The following is a 21791-nucleotide window of genomic DNA, read 5'->3' on the forward strand; positions in this document are numbered from 1 at the left end:
TATACAAGTAAATATCCTTAAACCAAACTCGAATAAGTTCTCAAGAAGAATTTTTCTTACTTTGCCTATCTGGAAAGTTCAGTTATCATAGATGGAAATATTGTTATCACTTTTGTGTGTATGGAGCAATTGATGTTTACCAGCATTTACTGATGAAAATCTAATCTTTTCAAGCCTAAATATCACATTGCTAGAGATTAGTTTTCATTTAAAATTAATCTTAAATTTACCTGCATGCCACAGATTGGGTCCTCACAAAGGTAGACACCTGGGGACTGACCATCCTGCAGGCTGCCTGTAGCTACTTCTGACAGTAAGTCCCTCAGATTTTCTTCTTTCCCCCACACTTCCACTGCAGAGATCCGGACTGAAAAGCGGGCCCCCGTCTTCTCCTTCCGTTCATTAATCAGCTTGAAGAGCCATGAGATGGCGCAGGGGATTATGCCTAGGTTCTGCATGGAATCATCTTTTCCAATCATGGTGTATGACTTTCCTGTCAGGTAGGAGGGAGGGGAGAAAAGAAAACTAAATTACACTCAGTGCATCTAGAGCTTTCTGTCAAATGACATTATTCTGCACAGGCTCAGGAAAACCATTTCCTTTACTAAAGACAGACAGATGGAAAGAAAGGACAAATGACAGCATTTAAATCTAGTAGGCTAGATCCAGAGTTGCGATCCATTTCTCTGTAGCATTCTGCCACCATAAAGAGGCTGAAAAACAGGCAGATCTTCCTAGATGAAGATTCCTCTAACATTCACGGAATCCTTAGCTGAGCTATAGCTGGTTCCTACACCAGTCTGCAGCCAACAGTGTAGAGGGTATGTCGGGCAGGGTGGAGGGTGTGCGAGTGTCATGTGCTCCAACAATCCCTAGTTTGGAAATGATCTCCTGGTGGGGAGGAATGTTACTAGCCAGCATACTTTAGAGCAGCCCCTAGATGGTTGTATAGGATGCTGGGGCTGGAAACGCACAGAGTTGGCCCCGGGATCAGGGAGCTGCAGCCGGCTCTTTTCTGCATCCCTCCCTTAGCTACACTCAGCAGAAGCTCGACCTATCATATAATCTGGTCCAGAGGTGGTCCCACGATGTTGGCTTTGGATCCAGATCAAAATGTTCCCTAAGTTCAGTGTTCTCTGGAACCAGGATTTTGGTGCAGGCCTGTCTCTGTTTAAAACATCTGCTAATTAAAAGCATGCATACAGTATTATCTTACTCTGTTTTCTGAATTACTTCAAATACTGCACATAGTTAAGTTTTCTGAATCTCTCTCTCATTTATAGCTCTTTCTATAGCTGTCACACAAACGATATTGATATGTATACATTTTAGACAATTTCTCATGGCTTTTTTTCTTACCTTATTTCATTTAATGAATTATAGGCATAAGTGGAATCTAATGTTAAGAAGATTAGTGCAGCAAGATATTTTTAGACTTTACAACTCTTTGTGAAACTGTCTGTCTCTCTCTGTAGGAGAGGGAATGGTGGGGAAGGCAGTTAATGAAGCAGCTGCACATTGTCAGCTAATGTTTTATACTTTATCTTAGTCTAGATTAGATCATTAAAAACCTGGAAATCAGGAGGCAGAGTTGGCCAATTGGTAGGACACTGGACTGGGAACATGGACTCTATAGCTGGCATTGCTTCACTTACTCTCTGGCCTTAAGCAAGACATGAAGGCTTGAGACTTCAAGTATTCATCAATTCTAGGTGCCTCCATTTTGGATGCAATTTGAGACAACCAGTGCCTGACAGTGTACTGTACTTCTTCATTACCTGAAGAATGGAAGTTTCCTTGAAGTGTTTTTTTTCCTTGGTAAAACAGCATGGGATCACTTTTCAGGCAGTAATAAAGGTGGCAAAGTTGTTGCCTTTAAATAGTCAGCATTTCCCAACAGATACCTCTAGATATGGATGAGCAGTACATAAAATTACATTAGAATTTTAGGTTTCAGAGTAGCAGCTGTGTTAGTCTGTATCCGCAAAAAGAACAGGAGTACTTGTGGCACCTTAGAGACTAACAAATTTATTTTAGCATAAGCTTTTGTGGGCTACAGCCCACATCCGAAGAAGTGGGCTGTAGCCCACAAAAGCTTATGGTCAAATAAATTTGTTAATCTCTAAGGTGCCACAAGTACTCTTGTTAGAATTTTAGTGTCTTCTAAAAGAATCTTGTTTTGTTGACACTCTTTTTGTCAGCATTGAACGTTTTGATCATGCAAATGGTTGCAGAAGCAAATTTTTGGCTAGTCACTGAAGATTCAATTAATAATTAAATAAAATTTGTTTCAGGCAGAAAAGAAAGTGGTTTATAATGGGTAGGTCATCCATCAAAGAACAGCCAAAAATATCATGTGACTTAGGCACCCAGTCCCAGTGCTTACATTTTGAATCACAAATATCAAATACTTGAAGGAATATAATCAGTTTGTAAGCAGCCCATAAGACTGCAATAGTTGCATAGATTTCTAACACTGAAAATATTCATGAAAGCTGTAGATTACTATGCGATAATTCATCAATCACCAAATTATTCTTATTACTATTACTTCCACTGCAGTAGTGCCTAAGGACAACAGGCAGGGTTCAGAACTCCATTGTACAAAGTACTGAACAAGAACACACAAAGGCAGCCCATGCTGCTGAGACCCCACAATCTAGGAGTTAGACAATATGTAACAATGGAATAAACGGACAAATGAGAAAGGAGGACCAGGTAGGGAAAAGACACTTGCATGAGTGAGGTGTTCCAATTTGATATACATAATAGTGAACTGAACGCAGGCGGTTTAGAAGCTGTTGTTCTCCTTAACCTAAAATAAAAATCTTTTAAGACTTGAAGTAGAAACTTCGCAGTTTGAGTAAGGAAATGTAACAATACCAACCCAGTTTGGCATGGCCAAAGCAGAATACGCAGCCGTCTGCCCCATTCACCACTGACTGGATCACCTCAGCCACAGTCCCAGCACACACTTCAGCCTGCCATGAGTAGAACAAGATTGACAAAGGTATTTAATAAGACAATTAATAGAAACATCATAAATGTTAATGGCTGTGACAGCACCAAAATGTCATTGCTGATTTCCAGTAGTATGGCGTCATCTCTAAGGGCCCAATCTCACATGTCCTACTTATGTGAGTTGCCCCATTGAAGTTAATGGCCTTTTTTTGTTTACATTTTTTCTTTAAAAATTGCACTTTTTCAACCATTTTTGCTGCTGTTTATCAAATTTTGAATGCAGTGAAAGTGTTACAATTCTGCTGTCAGGTGGGTGGGAGTCTATGAACAATGTACAACCCTTTTGTCTGGTCTTCACTAGGAAATATTTTCTGAAATTTCCCACTTTTGCTTTGAATCTCCACAGCCGTTAGCAATTGTAGGAGCCCGAATGAAGACAAGATATTGGTAACCGGTGCTGTTTTAAGCACCTTGTCATATAGATTCACCCTGATCAGGTTTAGACAACACAGGCAGACACCCAGACCCCTGTCTAAACTATTCTGTCCACTTCTTACACTATGCCCATCAGCTGGGGCTCCGCTAGTAGTAGCAACATTTAAGAATTTTAGGGAAAATTTCCTACTGTAGATAAGACCTTGATGGTTGCTTCTCCATTGGTCCAGTTTACAGACATCTGTTACGCTATTGTTTTGTAATCCGTAATTAATATTACCACTAATTATTTATATATCTGGGGTAGAGCCTGTGTCGTCTTATACTGGCAAAACCCACATAAATATTCTTCAGCTTCTTAATGAATTGAGGATAGAATATAGGATTAGCCATCTTCAAATTATTGACTTGCAACACAATTACTAACCAAAAATAGTTGAAGGAGTACCATCAAATACTGTTATCTGGTGTTTATTCGCAGGCTAGGCAGTATTTTATATCACTAGTAAGATTTATCGCACATGTAATGCAAAAGATTAAAGCAGCAGTTCTCTAACTTCTTTGAACCGTGACCCGCTTCGGGCATTAAAAATTACTACACAACCCCAGGAGGGGGGGCGGGGACTAAAGCCTTACCCTGCCCCATCTCTGCCACCCTGGATTTGGGGGCCAAAGCTAGCCTAAATCTAAGATAGCTCTGGCGACCCCATTAAAATGAGGTCCCGAACCACTTTGGGGTCCTGACTCAGAGTTTGAGAACCGCTGGATTAAAGTAAAGCTGATCATCATATTATAGAGATTTGATTTAACGTATTTATCTCAGTATTGCTGACATCTATGGACCAAATTAATCCCTGGTCTAGCTCCAGTGAAATCTCTGAAATTACAGCAGGTATGAATTTGCCTCTTGGGCACACTAGTGCTAACTGGAAAACATCTTAGATCCCTGTTAGTCCAAGTCATACATTGCCTACCTGAGATGCATCTTGGGGGAAAACTGCATCAAAAGCAAACATCTTCGGGGGAACCTGATTGCCCCTTTTCTGGAAGGTGTTCTGGCCTCCACAGGACAATGGGTCATATAGAGTAATTTGCTTCTTACGTGGATCAACCTTTAAGAAGGAGCTTGACTCAGACGTATCCCGGGCAAGAGTGGAACAAATGCGCACCATGACTTTCACCTGTCAGAAAACACAGAAAGAAAATCACAATTAATTAGAGCATTGAATATACTAGAGTTTAGGATTTTTTAAATGGGCTTTCAAATTTCAATGCGTCAAATCATTCTTGCTTTACTCAAGCCAGTGGGGCCACTGAGGTCAATAGACATCCAAGTGTTTGTAAAGGAAGCAGAATTTGGCCTAAAGTGCACAATTACTAAGGCCGAGAGCCCGCTCTCTCTTGCCTTAATGGTCAACTTGTGTATTTAATGATTACCAGGCATATCAATGTATTTTAATGTCTCAGTTACTCTAGTACAAAGATATTACATCACCTTTTTTGTCTTGTGATTCACATAAATAGAAAATTAACTGCATCCTAGCAGACCAATTAAACAAACCAAAAGGTAATCTAGGCTGCTAAGCTATCGAGGCTGATGCTGTTTCTATGAAGACGACTGATCAATAAAGCAAACACATAAAAGTTTGATCTGTAATTTACACCTTTTAATTTCTAATCCAAATGCCGACATGAAATGCCCAGTTCGTAGTGTCATCAAAGAGTTGTGAAAGAGCCTAGTTTTAATGGTCAGCTTTTGAAATTATCTCCAAGGGTCTGGAATGTAATAAGCGTAAAAGGATGTGTTAAAACATGTTAGCTCACAATCCATTAGATGAGTACATAACAAGGTGTTATTTCTATGACTAAGACTCTGTGGGATGTAATGAGGTTATACAGTATCCTTAACCAAACTTATAAGCAATTTACATATAAGCAAAACCACTGATAATTCAACACAGCTTTGGTCCCTTCAGTAATTTTACTTGTATTTGGCACATGACTTTTTGAACTTTGTAGGATACATTCCCCATCTTTGTCAACTCCTTTCCTTTCAAGTCACAGCTGTGTTGTTTTGTCCGGAAGCAGACTGACTTCAAGACGACAAGCAGACAGAACTTATGGTTAGAAGCTTCTTAAATATGTCAGTTGTATCGAACACACAAGTTTGGGCAAGTGGCAGTGCATTAAGTGGTGTCCTCATCATAGTGTGAAAGCATAACTACTGTTAACATTATGGAAGTGGCATGTATGCCTCTAGAGAAGACTATTTCCGAATTTTGAGGCAAATTACAATCTTTTTCTCTCTGCAATGCAAACAGAGCAGTTTTGTGCAAATTACCATCTGAATATAGTCTGTGTGCACAAGAGGGGAATGGACCCAATGCCAAATGCTCCTCTCCCCATTTGGGATGGCACTACTTGTGAGTGAGGATCCCCGTTCATGGTGGCACTAGCCCTCCAAACTGAGATGAGATTAAATCAGAAGCCTGGTGAGTTCAAACTCACTGGGACAAATTCATCCTTGCTATAACTCCACTGACAATGGAATTATACCAAGCATCAATGTAGTCCATTCAGTATTTGTGTGTTCCCTTCTGCATACACCCATGGCTAAAAGGGGTGATTTGGCCCTAAATCTCTTAGCATGAGAAAACAATTTGATCATTAGACAGGAAGTCTGGTTAAGACTCTGTACCCAGGCTTTCTGTTCTGTGTTCCACTACCAATTAAGGTCAAGCAGAGAAACATTGCTGGAGTGCAGAAGGTTCTGGTCTCATTTATTCAGCCTCACTATTTGTTTAACCTTCCTCCCCAATCCCTAATTTAAAAAGCCTTTTTTTTATGCCTCCCCACTTTCCATATTGTGTTAAAGGCATACTATTCAGCGCTGCCGTAGGTAGGCACAGCTACTATTGAAGAAAGTGGGAATTACACCCACTGGAGCTCTAGGGCTGAATTTAGCTCAAAATAATTAATTTATTCCTGATGCAATTCTCCAGGCAGTTCAGGAAGAGTCAAGTCAATGGGGTAGGGAGGGAGCACAGCTAGAAATCCCTAGCAGGGTAAGAAACCAAAAGAGCAAATATAAACCTTTAACGGTTTTCCTGCTTGCATCTTGCTCCCTGTTTGCTTTCTCTGCAGTGCCCTGTAGTTTTAAACGGATGCCGACATTTGGAGCATGAGATTGATCTGCTGGAAATCAAACTGACATAACACTGTAAATAAAAACAAACTGCCTGATGCGCTTTTAAAATCTATTTTTTCTGTGTGTTCAGGTGATGTATTTGAGTGCTACCAACTACATCCTGCAAACTCCTGATCACTTCACGCAGGGAGCAGAACTGACTGAATACACCCCAGGACTGATTCTAATCTCAATTACAATCTCAATTACATCCCTTAGCTGCAGTGGAGTTACCCCTGATTTAACCTGTTTAAGTGACATCAGAATTAGGCCCATTTCATCTCACTGCTGAATTAACATAATTGACCGTTCTATTCTCCAGCAAATGTTTCTGCTCTTAGGATGGCAGAGGTTTCAGGAGCCAGATCTCTCTCTCACTGGCATAAAAAGCCAGTGTAGCTGAAATTATAAAATTTACTATCGTTAGTGGCAAATATGCTGAATAAACCGCCATCACGAGTTCATCAGGGAGTGACCCCAAAGATAGATACCATAAATTATTTGCCTACTAGTTCCTGGTGTTCTGGTATATGTGAGCTTTATTCTGTACCTGTGAGGTGAGCTAATGACACTACGTTGCAATGTACATTGATATTTCCACAGCATTGGTCTTTCATTTGTTTTGAAGAAGAGACTGAGAATTTTCTGTTCGTCAAAGTGAAGAATGATTATGTTGACCAGAGCATTCTGGATTGTAACCTCAGTTAAGAGAGACACTTATGACAGTGTAATAACGGTAGGCAAATCACTGGACTGCCTTGTGCCATTGTCAGCTTAGTACATGCCCACTATAAACCAGATGCAAGGACTGCCAGATTCTGATCTCACGTGACTGAAAATCAGAAGCAGCTCCACTAATTTCAACTGGAGTGGGTCAAAACTGCTGTAAGAGCTAGTTAGACCCAAAATGTCTTAGCTGACTTTCTTGTGAAATGGCAAAGAGGAGGTGTTTAAAAATTGCCTAAGACTATGAAAAAGTGGATCAACTTGACATCATTATTTTCCACATGAATTTAAACAGTTTTCTTCTAAATAGTATATACAGTATGGATAGGTAATATTTATATTAGTTTCCAAAAGTAAATATTCATTTAATTATTAAACATGGGAGCTGTCCCTTTGACCATTAATTAATATTTATTTATTTTATAATTGGAGATATACCAATCTCCTAGGACTGGAAGGGTCATTGGGTCCAGCCCCCTGCCTTCACTAGCAGGACCAATTTTTGCCCCAGATCCCTAAGTGGCCCCCTCAAGGATTGAATTTATAACCCTGGGTTTAGCACGCCAATGCTTAAACCACTGAGCTATCTCTCCCCCTGAAATCTACAATGTCCCTTAATGTGGCTTTTAGCAGATATTTTAGGGGAACACCACAGTCAGTTACCAAGTTGGAGACTGAGGTTTTACCAACCCCTCTGAAAGCACTGTCTTCTCTGAAAAAAGACTAATAGAACATAGGCAGGTTTTTATTAGACACCAATGCATTATGGGGCAAATCTAGACCTGGAAAAAGAAATGCAACTGTCATGGAAATCTCTTGGACAAAATTAATGTGAACAAAAATAGTGCTGTAAATTAAACACAGTGTATAACTGAGGTGAAAAGTGAGTCTGAGTAGTAACAAAGGGTAACCACTGATTCAGCATTTTGTAGGAGCCTGACTCTGCTCTCGTTACACCAGTTTCATTCCATTGTAACTCCCTTGACTTCAATTCAGTTATTCCTGCTTTATAGCAAATTAATTGGAAGAAGAATCAAGCCCTAGGTGTGCAAAATAAGTATAATTTACAGTCCAAAGACAGCTGCCACTGGGTATAGTTGAAGAAGGTACAAACAGAAAAGGTATAAGATACAGCAGAGGTGGCCTGCAAAATGGGGATACTGATACTTAGATTCACACATGTAATCCTGGTACTATATGTTAAGCACAGTAAAACAAAGGGATCAAAGGGATATTCGTATTTGGAGTAAATGGTTTGTGGTTAAGGCATAAATGAATGAGAGCCAGGAGATGTGGGCTCTATCGCTGGATTTGCCAAAGACATGCAATGTGACCATAGACAGGAGCTCCTTGATCGCTGCTTCATTTCCCAATCTGTAAAATGGGTAAAATTACCACCTCCCTCACAGGAAAGTTGTATGGCTACATTCAGTCACATTGGTCAAGTGCTTTAAGGATTCTCAGATGGAAGGTACTATTGAAGTGCAAATTATTATTACATATTCTAATTATTATCTGTGTAACTTAATAGTGAAGGTGTCACACAAGAAAATTCTCCGACTCTGGTTATGACAATAGTAAATGGAATTGACTACATCAGGCAGAACTGATGGAGCCACATGGCCCATTGAACTCCCATTTCACATGCAATTTATGAACAGGTAGGGGTGATGGGTTTAAAGCCAGTGCAGGACCATGCAATATACTACACCAGGGAGGCAGTATGAAGGAAGGTAGAACACTAATTCATTCAGCTATGGGGATAGCTCCAGGAACCTTTCAGTTCAATTTCAGGTTGAAGATCACAGCTGCTGCTCTGGGTAAGAGAGAATATAGTGCAGTTCATTTGAAGTTAGCTGAACAGCGGGGTTTAAGAACTTTAATACTTTTTGCTTTGCCTTGCAATTTAAATGAACTATAAATCGAGATTTTTCTCCTTAAAAGCAGGAAATTGGGTTTTTATGCTTCGCTTCCTGTGTGTCATTATTCCCTTAGTCCATTGCTACACTTCCCCACTAATCCTCTGTAATTAAAGAGTTTAGGATATACCACTTGTGATTTACAGGACCACTCAGACTGCCTGCTGAAGTTCTTATTTGAGTCCCAATAATTGTTCAGGTCCTTGCCAGTGTCAAGCTTCAGATACACCTCTCTGATTGTTTCCATATAACAGAAAAAAAAAATGCAAGACACAAGAGCGTGCTCCTGGAACACACATTATTAATAAAACAAACATTCTGGGTCAAATTTTGGTCTCATACCCATGTCAATCCAGATTAACTCAGTCTACTTACTCTGGATTTACATCGGTTTGAATGAGTTCAGAATGTGGCTCACTTTTTCTGTATTGTGAAGTTTCTTTGCCTAAACATAAGCCTTGCCTCCTAATATTGCACACTCCATGGGCAGCAGCACCAGTGCTTGCAAACTTGAGCATATAGGGCACAATCCAAGCCCATTGATCGCAATTGTGCATACGGGGCTTGATAGAAGCCCACTGAATTTAGTAGGAGTCCTTTAATTGATTTCAAGGGGTTTTAGGTCCAGCTTATAGGTCTTTATTGTGCCCTTACACCAGTTCTGCACTCTGTCATTGGCTTCAGTGGTGTTACTCTTGATCTGCATCAATGTAAGCGAAAGCAGAATCAAGCCCATACTGCTTAGACTTTCATTACCAGGCCTTGTTTTAAATTGTAACACCACTTTTATGGCTGTATTTATATACACTGGTCACCGGCATGAGAAGGTCACCATTTACCCACAGTTCCCACTCAGTAGTGTCAGTCATAGCACTGTCATTTTATGCATAGGGAAATAATTTTGTTATTTCTATACCACTGTACAGTACCTGTTAGTGATGCAGATTTGCTAATGGTCACTACTGTCATTTAAGCTGACAAAATCAGGCTGCCTCACTTCCCAATTTTTACACTGTGCCCCAAAAACTTCTTGTTCTTGAATCAAGAGGGGAAAACGGCCTAACTGCAGGTTTTTCCCTCTGGTAAGCCCATTTGGTGACCCACCATGGCCCTTTTCTTATGTTCTCAATCTGCATGGAAAGTGCTGGAAACTACAACAGTCAGGGGAAGAAAAAAAAGCTAAATTAAGCCAGTGATATGTCCCTCTCTCACATGCCTGCAGGGGACTTGTGGATTCCTGACAGTGAAGTACGGAACACGGGGTAGGTAAACTGCATCAAACACTAATAACCAGGAACGGAGGCTGGAGTAAGGGAACAGAAGTCTTTGGAGACCTGCTTCAACACTGGGGATATTCTCACTTCCTCCTACCCCTGACTGTAAGATTTAGTTTGAGGCTCATTTATCTAATTATTCAGCAGATAGGCCTAGACAGCTGTTGCTTTGGGCAGTGTGCTTGTCTTTACGAGCTGCTTCATTCATCAATCATTTCAGCACCTTCTGTTGGATGTACACTGTAGCGTGAGGGGAGGCAGGGATTGTGATGTATTCAGTGGAGAGACAGAGCAGGGCTACTGAGCAATATTAGCACTCCATCAATGTAATGGCAATCACTGGCTGCAGAAACAGCCTTATTGGAGGTTAATGAAGAGTGGGCTTTGTAATTTCTCACCGTTACTGCTGTAAATAATGGCAACAGATATATTTTGTTGTAGCCAGCCACAAAACATTACAGCACAATAAAATCTATAACTTCTCATTGCTTATGCACATATACTTTCTTCACATGATGGATGTAAAGCTAGAAGCTTTCCTGCACTGTCCAGATGATCTGGAATCATTTTGATAAGTTTCACCATTTAAAGAAGCCTCACATCCTTTTCTTCCAGCTCAGAAGACATAACTATTAAATGTTAAAATGAAATCTAGATAGTCAAGATAAAGAGATCAGGCTAAATTTAACCAAATGCAGCCTGGAGTAAGTGAAGGCAGCTGCAATGGACATCTCTGGGCCAACCTCAGCAGTGACAACCCTGGGGTAAGTTACATCGGGTGTAACTTGGTCAGAAAATGTAATTGGGCCCACTTCTCCTCTCAGGCCATTTATCATCAGTGGCATAATTCTGCAGGATTCCGTGCAGCCACTGCTGATTTACATTAGTTTGAGTGAGAAGAGAATCAAGCCATTGTGTGCAAGTGGCAAAGCAATGCTCTGCTACTGACATTAGTTTGGGATTCAGTGAGTTTGTAACTCATACTCCAAGAGACCGGGAGAGAGGACGTAGAGGGATAAGCAGCTAACAGGAAGATGTAAGATAAAACCCACACATCTGGTTTAATTCCCACCTTCGCTATCCACAACTCTGCTAGGGAGCTATTTCACACTCGACATGAGTGCAACCTCCAGTGGTACCTGATGGGAATGGCTTCCTCTTACGCAAGTGCTGAATTTTGCATACCCACTAATTGTCAGATCTGTGCAAGTTACAGTATGCCACGTATATCCATTGTGCTAAATCCTGCACTCCCCTATAGCCAGCACAAGGAGGCTAAAGAGCAGACTCTAGGGATACCGCCAACACAGTGGCATAAAGCTGGCATAGCCCAGCCTCCAGCACTATGCCAGGCCAGAAGCATGAGCATGGGGAGGGGCAAGACCAAAACCTTGTTGCCCTGCAGTCCCCAGGAGTCAGATGGCCCTAGGGTTGAGGAGCGGTCCTGAAGCTGCTCTAAACTATATAGGAAGACAAATTGGTCCCTGGCTGCATCCAAAATTGGGGACCCAAAAATAGTTCCTTTGTGGTTTCACCACTTCTATTGTTCAGCAGAAGACTGGTCCAATTTTCTTATCTATTTACACTGGAGTTGCAAATTACACCACCATTTATATCACCTTTCAAAAGGCACAAGCAGTTAAAGATAAAAAATGTCATGGCAACTCAGCAGCAAACTAATACATACTGTTCCTCATTATTTTATTTGTACAGAGTCAATCTGATGCTACGTGTATCACAAAAGGGGACTGATTCTTCGGTCTTTCACACCTGTAACCCCACTTGAGTCACACCAGAATAAAACCAGTGCAAATGAGGGGAGAATAAGGGCCAATGTCTCTACTTTGAAAAAACTCTAGACAAGGCCTCATCCTGATCTCACCCATTTTACACCAGCGAGCATCCATTGGCTTGATTAGAGTAACTTCTGATTTACACCAGTGTATGTGAGATCAGAATCAGTCCCAGGGGGGTCTAATGTCAGCACATAGACAACAGAAAAGGAAAAAGTTATGAAAGAAGGAGGATGGGGGGAACAATTTTACTCTCTATAGATACCTAGCCATCTACACATTATTGATTCTGTAACTAATGTAACTGAAAGGATAACAGAAAAATATGAGGGGGAATATAAGAGGTCAACGGTACAAACTCTTTTAGGTTACAAAATCAAGCCTAAGCCAGTGGGATCTTGTTCATATAAGAGCAGCCTTAAATTCTGTAATCAGCTGGTATGATACGGACACAATGCTGAGTACCACATACTGCCTGAAACCAGCTTATATGTCCCTGCCAAGTCACATCAGAAGTTGCATTGCCATCTGGTCATTTGTTAATCTAATGAGGAACAGTGCAACCTTATGGTTCTTTTCTTTTTAGGGACAGAGGAATTTGGATCACATCACCAGAAGGCATAATCCCTCCCTGAGTTCCCCAACACACAGGGGATCATGTATCCTGCACTATCCTTTTGGTTCTTCCCTGACCCTTATTGGCAATTTTGCCTCCCAAAGGAGCATGGAGGGAGCAGTCTCTATGCGTCCCCAAGTTCAGGGATAGAGAGTGACCTAGGTCTTTGTGCCCCCTCTCCCCTACTACCCCGCAACACACTCACTTGCCTACTTGCAAAAGGCCCAGCAACATTTTAATCCAGATTGTATGTTGAAGCTGGAACTCTATCCTCTCCTGGCATTTTCTTTAAATCAGACATTTTACCGCATTTTCATAAGAGATGGACTCAAACCGGAACAGCGCAATCTAAATATCCCCGAACAAGCTGTCAAACTTGTCTCCTCTAGAACTATTACATGGATCTTTTAGAGGACACCTACCAATGAAGTCAATGGAAGCTTTGCATACAAAGTACTGGAGGGTTACCAATACCAGTAGAATGGGGGAAATTTCTGCTCACTTCTGTCCTTCAGTACAGAATGTATTCTCCAGCTCTGATTAAAAGTGTAACAATAAATATGTTTGACTGCCATGAATTTCAAGAATGCTAATGAGGGCTCCACTTTCCCTGTGGTCAGGTTTCCTCCCCTTTCTAAATGGACCAGCTTTTATGTGCAGCTTCACTTTTAATGGGCTTTTAGGCTGGAGTTTCCCCCAAACCCAAACAGCTCTAACTCAGTTCCCCTTAATCCTCTCCCCAATTTCCCACAGGGATACTCACATTCTGATTAGCGTTCAGCCTTTTAGAACAAATCGTTAAAGGGGATCCAGATAAAGGACAGTATTCATACTTTATGGCAAACACACAAAGCTCAGAAGGAGTACTAGCCTCCCATGCATACCACAGGCCAAATGCTGCCTCCATGCACACCCCAGAAGGGGCATTCTGTGCACCAAGAAAATCTGCAGAGACCAGGGAGGTGTGTGTCCCCATAGACGCTGGATTTGGAGTAGCAGTGGAGTGGCTCGTCTGCCTTTACCACATAGCCTCAAAGTTGCAGAAGCCCCCATGGGCACAATGTGTTCCCATCATGAGAAGGGCAATGACTGGGGGATCCAGGAAGTGAGGAATCCACTGGCCCTTTTGTCTAGTCTATGGCTATACCACCCACAGAAACACTGAGGAGGGGAGGGATAGCTCAGTGGTTTGAGCATTGGCCTACTAAACCCAGGGTTGCTAGTTCAATCCTTGAGAGGGCCATTTAGGGAACTGGGTAAAAATCTGTCTGGAGATTGGTCCTGCTTTGAGCAGGGGGCTGCACTAGATGACCTCCTGAGGTCCCTTCCAATGCTGACATTCTATGATTCTATGAATCTGCTGCAGTGCAGGAAGCCTTAAGGGGAGCTCTGCTCTACTGCACTCAGGGTTCCCTCCTGGAAACCTGCTCCTCCTGCAAAACAGAACCACAGATTTCAGAGCCATCAGGGCTCTCCATCCCTGGTGTGAATGTGTCTATACGGGGCGGGCAGCAGAAAGTAGGTGGATTTCACACAGCATCAACATCTCAAACTTCCTTGCTGTGTATTTAAGATGATACATTGCTCCATACTCAACATACTGCTAAAACACCAGTATCCAAAGAAGTATTACATAGGTGCATTACAGTATAACAGACCTGATACCTTCAGCAGCTAGTTTACCTTAATTCTCTAACTAGATAGAGGGGCATTCAGGGTTTCTCATTACACATGATCAGGTACAAGGGCAGAGACCAGGAGCTCCTATTTAACAAGATGCTCTGTATCTTGTTTAATCAAATGAGAATTTTAATGGAAAGAATGAGAAAAAAGAAAAACAATTCTGAAGTCACTGTTAAGCATGTCTTTGAGATGACTTCTATTATAAGTGTTAGCCAGACAAAGAATGCTTAGGAATTGCACAAACGACAAAGAAGCCTAGGCCTTTTTATTATTTATACAAATGATCTCCATGATTATGCGCAAAGGAAGATTTCCAAGTCTGCACATGACATTGTTCGGTGTGGCACTGTAAATAATGAGCAGCGGCGCAATCAGATAAGAAGGATTTACATTATTTGAAGCTGAGCGGCAATAGGTGACAAATTGCAGTTTAATGTAGATAAGTGTGGAAAAGTATGCACAGAGCCAGGGAATGAAAACTGATAATAATATCCACTAAATAAAGTGGGTGATGCAAGGTTTCTGAGTGGGGAAAAGATCTGGTAGTTCAGTGAGAGAAAAAAAAATTCCAAAGCTCTAGACCGGGGTGGGCAAACTATGGCCTATGGGCCGGATCCGGCCCCTCAAGACTTTGGAGCCGGCCTGCAGGATTGCCCCCTGAGGCTCTGCGGCACTCTCAGAAGCGGCCAGCACCACTTTCCTGTAGCCTCCGGGTCGGGGGGCAGAGGGCTCCGTGCATTGCTCTTGAGGCACTGCCCCCTGCAGCCCCCATTGGCTGGGAATGGGGAACTGTGGCCAATGGGAGTTTGGGGGAGATACCTGGAGGTGCGGCAAGGGCAGCACATGTGGAGGCCTCCCCCTCCCCATCACCCAGGGGCCACAGCACTTCCTGGAGCAGCACGGGGCCAAAGCAGGCATGCAGGGAGCCTGCCCTGGCCCCGGTACAAGCCGCTGCCACCCTGGAGCCACTTTACGTAAGTGGCGCTGGGCCAGAGCCCAAATCCCTCCTGCACCCCGCCCCCCAGCTCCCTGCCCTAAGCCCCCTGCCTGCACCTCGCACCCCAACTCCCTGCCCTGAGCTCCCTGCTGTACCCTACATCCCTGTGCACCCCAACCCCCTGCCCTGAGCCCCCTACCCTGAGCCCCCTGCCACACCCCACACCTCTCCTGCACTCAAACCCCTGCCCTGAGCCCCCTCCTGCAGTCCACACCCCTCCTGCACTCCTGCCCTGAGCCCCCTCCTGCACCCCAACTCCCTTCTCTGAGCCCCCTCATTCACCCTGCACCCCTCCTCTGTTCCAATCCCTTGCCCTAAGCCCCTTCCTGCACCTCACACTCCCTCCCTCCCGCACCCCAACCCTTTGCCCCGGCCCCGCATACAATTTCCCCATCCAGATGTGGCCCTCGGCCCAAAAAGTTTACCCTCCCCTGTTCTAGACCAATATGCATTTGTCACGAAGAAAACGAGCAGGAGGAATAGCATTGGTGGGTGGAATCAATATAAATCCAAGGAGGTGACATTACCATATCAGGTGACATAGCTTGTGTATTATTGTGTACACAGCACAGGAACTCTACCTCTGAAAGAGGTATAACAGCCTTAAATGAGTGCGTAGTGTGCAGCTGGGAGCTTGGGAAGAGGCTTCTGGAATTAAGGCTATGGGAAAATATCAGGACATTTAACGATTTGCTCTCACGGGCAAGATATGTGATTCTGCAGTTAGCCTTTGCAGAAAATGGTAGCTTTTTCATGTTGAAAAAAACTCAGGAGTTGATCCTGATTTCACTTCAATTTTATACCAACCGAACTTCCTTATCTTCAGTGAAATTACTCCTGATTTACGCTGGGGTAAATGAAATCAGAATCAGGCTCAAAATCTAGAAGTTAGCAACAACAATAAAAAAGATTAAAGGGAGCTCATTAAATGAAAACAATTATACAGGGTTTCCACCCCCAAACAATAATATTTTCCAATGTTACCACACCTTCCATCTGAAGATCTCAGCATGCTTTACAAACATTGATGTATTAAGCCCCATGACATGCTCAAGAGATAAGTTTCCTTATCCTCATTTTACAGACAGGGAAACTAAATATTAAAGGGATTAAGTGAGCTATCCAAGATCACATAGGAAGCCCGTGGCAGCTCTGGAAATAGAACCTGGATCCTCTCTCTCCCACACCTGTCCCATAAACATGAGGAAATCCTTCCTCTCAGGTGAGGAATCCTTTTAACTGACATTTTCCTTCAGTAGGTTTTATTTTGCTCAGGATTACTTGTTTGCTTTGACCTTCAGACTCTGATCCAAACAATCAATTATTAAAATCTTATTTATGGAGCACTAACATAATATATGCAACAGATGAGTATTTGGGGACCAGATTCCGCTGCCATTCTGAAATCAAAGGGACCACGCACAGCATAAGGGGCTGCAAATCCTGAAGAGAAATGCCAGAATCTATCCCTTATTAAGGATCGAATGCTGCCCTCACTCGCAACCCCGGCAGCCCCACTGAAGTCAAAGGAATTCCAGGAGACACAAGTCTGGGCAGATTTGGCCCTAACTTGCTGCTGCTCATCAAGCATTGCTTCTGGGGGTACTGATTTTGGACCGAACTGTGCTCTCAATTACACTGATGTAAATCCTTAGTAACTTCATGTTGTCAACTCTGGATATACAGTAGGGAATCTGAGGGCACAACTTGGCCCTGTGACTAACAGAAGCAAGAGGATATTGCACTAGAAAGGCAGAAAAAAAGATAAGACAGAAGACTTAACATGACTGGCCAGAGGGGAACTAAACAGAGCTGCTGACTTGAAAAACTGAACTTGTCTAACATTGCATTGAGCTGTGAACCTCCTCTGTATTCTCAGCTGCAGTTTACAACATAACACCACTATTGACCCTCAACCCTGATAAATAAAACACTGTAGCAATTTGAAACAGCCAAACAATCAGCCTAGTCAGTCTTAACACTTAATAATCTCAGCCACTTGCTTGCTGCCTTGTAAAATGCTATAATAAACAACGCTAGTGTCTGTGAATAAAAACAGGTAACTAACTAAATGCCATGGAATGAACGTACACTACTTGTTAGCATTCATTGTAGATATGCTTGGCAGTATTCTGCAATCCTTACTCAGGCAAAACTCCCATCGACTTCAACCTTAGCTATCATTTTCTGACTTGAGTGCTCAACCATGCAACCTTAATGTTCTCTTAACGAGCTATTCTTTAATGGAATAATTCATTATGTTATATGTAGCTCAGGGGCCGTGTAATTCTTTCTAGCAAGTAGCAACCTTTAACAAATGGCACCTGATCAATAATGCAGAATTCAACATTTGAGAATAAATAAAAGGCCTTCTTTGCAAGTTGTGTCTGTGGAAAATGTCAGAACCATTTATCATGGAGCCAGATTGATAGCCTGCAGCTGCTGTCCACAAGGTCTATAAAACCTAACTTTGCTGAGTTCTGCAAATCTGTTTTTGTATCAGACATAATTAGCTTTCTTCTATGACCAAAACACAAAATAAGATCTTATTGCGTATGCAGGTAATGACCATTACCACAGCTTTATTGGAGCACAGCTTTGTCATAATGGTACTTTGTTCTAAAGCTGCCTCTTACACAGGGTTATTTTATCTTGGTTTCCAGGTGCACTCAAACAATCATCTGTGTAACTCTATACAGTCTGAGCTGCTTAATCTATATCAGTTTGTAAAATGCATTTATATTTGGTTTTAAATCCTCAGATTAACAAGTCAATTGGACAAACACAGTACAAGCCAAGTGAATGGTCACCATTTTATCTCAGCCTGTCAATATAGGAACCAAGTTTAGAGGATTAAGTAGGTTTGATTGGTACTTGAAAAGTTTTGCATTGGACAGTCCTATGGAAAAAGCCCACAGCGACTGCATCCTTTTCTTCCACAATTCCCTTCTGATGGAAAGTGGACCGATGATTTGTAATGGCTGAAAGGCCAATTTCACTACTGATATAAATGAATAAGATGCTGCAAACAGGGCTGTCTTAAAGTGTGGTTCTATCCTGAAAAGCGACTTTGTAAAAACAGCATTGTAGGGTTCCAGAAAGATTTTGTATCGTTGATTTCCAAATCCACTGTACTCAGTTTTAAAGCCAAGATATTTCTTTAAATTCCCAACCATGCAATCTCAGCCTGGGCTCTGACACCCATATGTGTTCTTTCTATCAAATCATCAGGAATAGAGAATCTGCAAACCATACCCATGGCTATCTCTGCATCTTCATTGTCTGCAGATCATGCAGTCTACTGTCCCTCGCCTTCATGGGTGAAGCTGCAGGGATAGTCTTTCCTTGGCCCACTTGAAGACAGTGATCTGAGGTCGTGGTTGTGAACAGCTGAAGCAGATCTCTGCAGAGGGGTGCAGCCAGTAGTTCTGTAACATTCTCCTCTCCCGTGGGTTTAGGTCACAAGACATGAGTGCTTCATCCCTTCTCTAGCACAGACTTCCTCTGCCTCGTGCAAATTGCCCCTCATGATCTCCAATTTGAGCATATTGATGTCACTGTGATGTCAGCATGCACATCAACTAATCAAGTGTTTCCAGAGCTGAGGTTCCTAGGTAAAGGCCTACTGTGCATATAACTTATTCGAGCCCTGGGTGCAACTCCATTGACGTAACTGGAGTTATGCTAGCTTAGCCGGTGAATCCGTCCCATAAATCCTTTTAAATGCACCTTTTCATCTGCCAGGTTAATTCCCATGGTAATATTACTGACTGTTAGTCAAGGGTGGCCCAGCATCCCAGACAGTGGACAGGACAATAGCAGCCACTGAACAAGCCCAACAAATGGTGGAAGCAACTGGCTCTTTGATGCAATAAAGGGATCTTCCTTTTTAGGGTCATTCGTCCTCCATGCCTGCCACCACCATACATTAGCACTGGGATGGGGGATTTCTGATGTCTGGTAACATTCTGTCACTTACCACAAAAAAGGAAAGATTAAAGGAAGAAAGCTATTTTATTCAGAAGTGAAACAGTGTGTCTTCCCACAGCAGATTATAGCATGAGAGGCACAAGCAATCAAGATAAAATACATCGTGGGGGGGAGTGAATAATAAATAATATTTAGCACTTATATAGTGCCTTTCACGCGTAGTATAGAATGAAGTTTAATGATATCTTCAAACTGATCTTCTAGTGATATTCCTAAATCCATTGAACAGCAGTGTTATAACAAAGAAATGGCTTAGCCTTCAGTCTGCTTGTCTACTGAATGATGTGTTTATACCATGTGTGACACTATGGTACCTTGAAGCAAATGGGACTATTCCCTTGAGTAAGGACTATTCATGTGTGTAAGAATAAAACATAAGTGTAAATTGTGTGTAACACAGAAGAGAATCAGGCCATTGGATCTGAGGTGGAGTAACTCCAATGACAGCTATAGACCTATTCCATATTTTCACTGGTATAACAGACCAAAATTTGGATCAATTTGTTTTGTCTCACCTTAGTTAATGTGTCAAATCTTTTCAAGCAGATCGTGGAATCTGTGGCACTGAATCTGTTTAATACAAATAATGGATTTGTCTAGATGGAAGAAACCACAGATGCAGCTCACAAAGACTCAGGACCAACATTAAGGTGCTAAAATCAATAGGCGTAGTCTCTTAGTGTGCTTTAATAGGTGCCATCATGATTTTTCTTGCAGTTCAATAATTGGTATTTAACCCTGAGATTACTTCTGGCATTTTATTCCCCTACTTCATTTAAGAAAGTCATCATAGCTACACATTTCTTAGGCAGGCTGGGCAACTGTTTGTTTGTTTTTTTTTAACAGTCATCAAAAACATATGAAGTTGACAGAGTTAATTCTTACAAAGGATCTTTACTACAACGTGCCAAATTAAGATCCAGGTCTGGGCTTGGACTGTAAGCATCTCCAAATTTTGGCACAGTCGATGTGGGGATTTGATTCAATTTATTCATAAGGTGAGGGCCAATGACAGTTCACAGGGAACACTACGCTGTGACTGTACTATTTCTGTGCATGGTATTTGTGTCAAAACCTGATCACCACACCTTCTCCCATGTGTGCATATTCCTTTTCTTAACAATCAAAACAAGCTGAAATAAAGTTAAAGTTGGGCTTCAGCTTCCCAAAGTAAAGGGAATTCTCTCCATCATTAATTCCCTCCTGTGTGCCCAGATAGTGCAAGGAGTATGGTCTCTGGCCAGTACTTCAGAACACAAAATCATCATGTGCATACCTCAGGCACTAGCACAGTGAGATACAACAGGGTACCTTTTGAATGGAATGTCAGGCCTAACTCCAAATGTCTTTGTCAGTGAGGGTCTTCGGGCATATGTACACTGCCTCGCAGGTTGGACTACAGGGTTGCGAATAGCAGTGCGCACTAAAGTGCTGCCCTGGAACTCCTCCCTTTAACCTTCAAACAGGATTACATTAACACAAACCAGGAATCTTTTAGTTTGTGCCTTCAGCATCCACATAGGGGAGTTAAAGCACAGCAATTTGGTGTTCACTGCTATTCAAATCACCTCATCTGAACTGAGAGGCAGTGTAGATATAGCCTCAGTAGGCCTCCTAATATTATTTTAAGTGAGCGGCTACAGTCTCTCATGTCAAAACATAGGAACACAGATTATGTAAAACTGCATTAAGGGACTTTTTAAAGCTCTGATTAATGGCCTGATAGGTTGTAAAATGAATCCAAGTTGTAAATTTGTACTTAGGGTTTTTCTAAAATGTGAATTATTGACTTGACAGATTGTAATAACTTCTTCAGAACTGTTCTGGTCTATGGTTCAAATCCTTTCTGTACAGCTCACCTACATGCACAGTAAGGCTAATTTACTAGCCCTCTCAGAGCATGAACATCCACAGGCTACAACTTCTTCTGAAATGTATGTTAAAATATTGCAAGTGACCAGATGGACTTAGCCAAAGGGAGGAAAGTGAGATTTATGTAATAGTGACGTCCAGCTGCAAATAACTCAACAACTCTCTGCTAGCTCATCTGGGAGTTAGGTTTCTTTTTAATTCACTTGATAGATACGATGCCTGCAGACCATAGCTGTTCTGCCTTTAAGATTCAACTATATCAGATGAACCATAGTACCTGTTGAAATGGCAGCATTTACCCACAGTTACATATCTGAAGTGCCTCAAAGTGATAACTA

At 42.0% G+C, this 21791-nt stretch overlaps 1 protein-coding gene across 2 annotated transcripts in view; it reads right to left on the reverse strand.

The window, feature by feature from the left end:
- KIF26B (kinesin family member 26B) overlaps positions 1-21791 on the reverse strand; it is a 462886-nt gene that overhangs the window by 100426 nt on the left and 340669 nt on the right. For both annotated transcript variants that reach the window (XM_050950367.1, XM_050950368.1), the window contains 3 exons: positions 4371-4577; positions 2888-2981; positions 231-493 (listed from right to left, as the gene is read on the reverse strand). In XM_050950367.1, coding sequence (XP_050806324.1) covers positions 231-493; positions 2888-2981; positions 4371-4577 — 564 coding nt within the window. The remainder of the gene's footprint in view (positions 1-230; positions 494-2887; positions 2982-4370; positions 4578-21791) is intronic.

The sequence above is a fragment of the Gopherus flavomarginatus genome, chromosome 4 (genome assembly GCF_025201925.1).
Source record: "Gopherus flavomarginatus isolate rGopFla2 chromosome 4, rGopFla2.mat.asm, whole genome shotgun sequence".
Classification (NCBI taxonomy): Eukaryota; Metazoa; Chordata; order Testudines; family Testudinidae; genus Gopherus; species Gopherus flavomarginatus.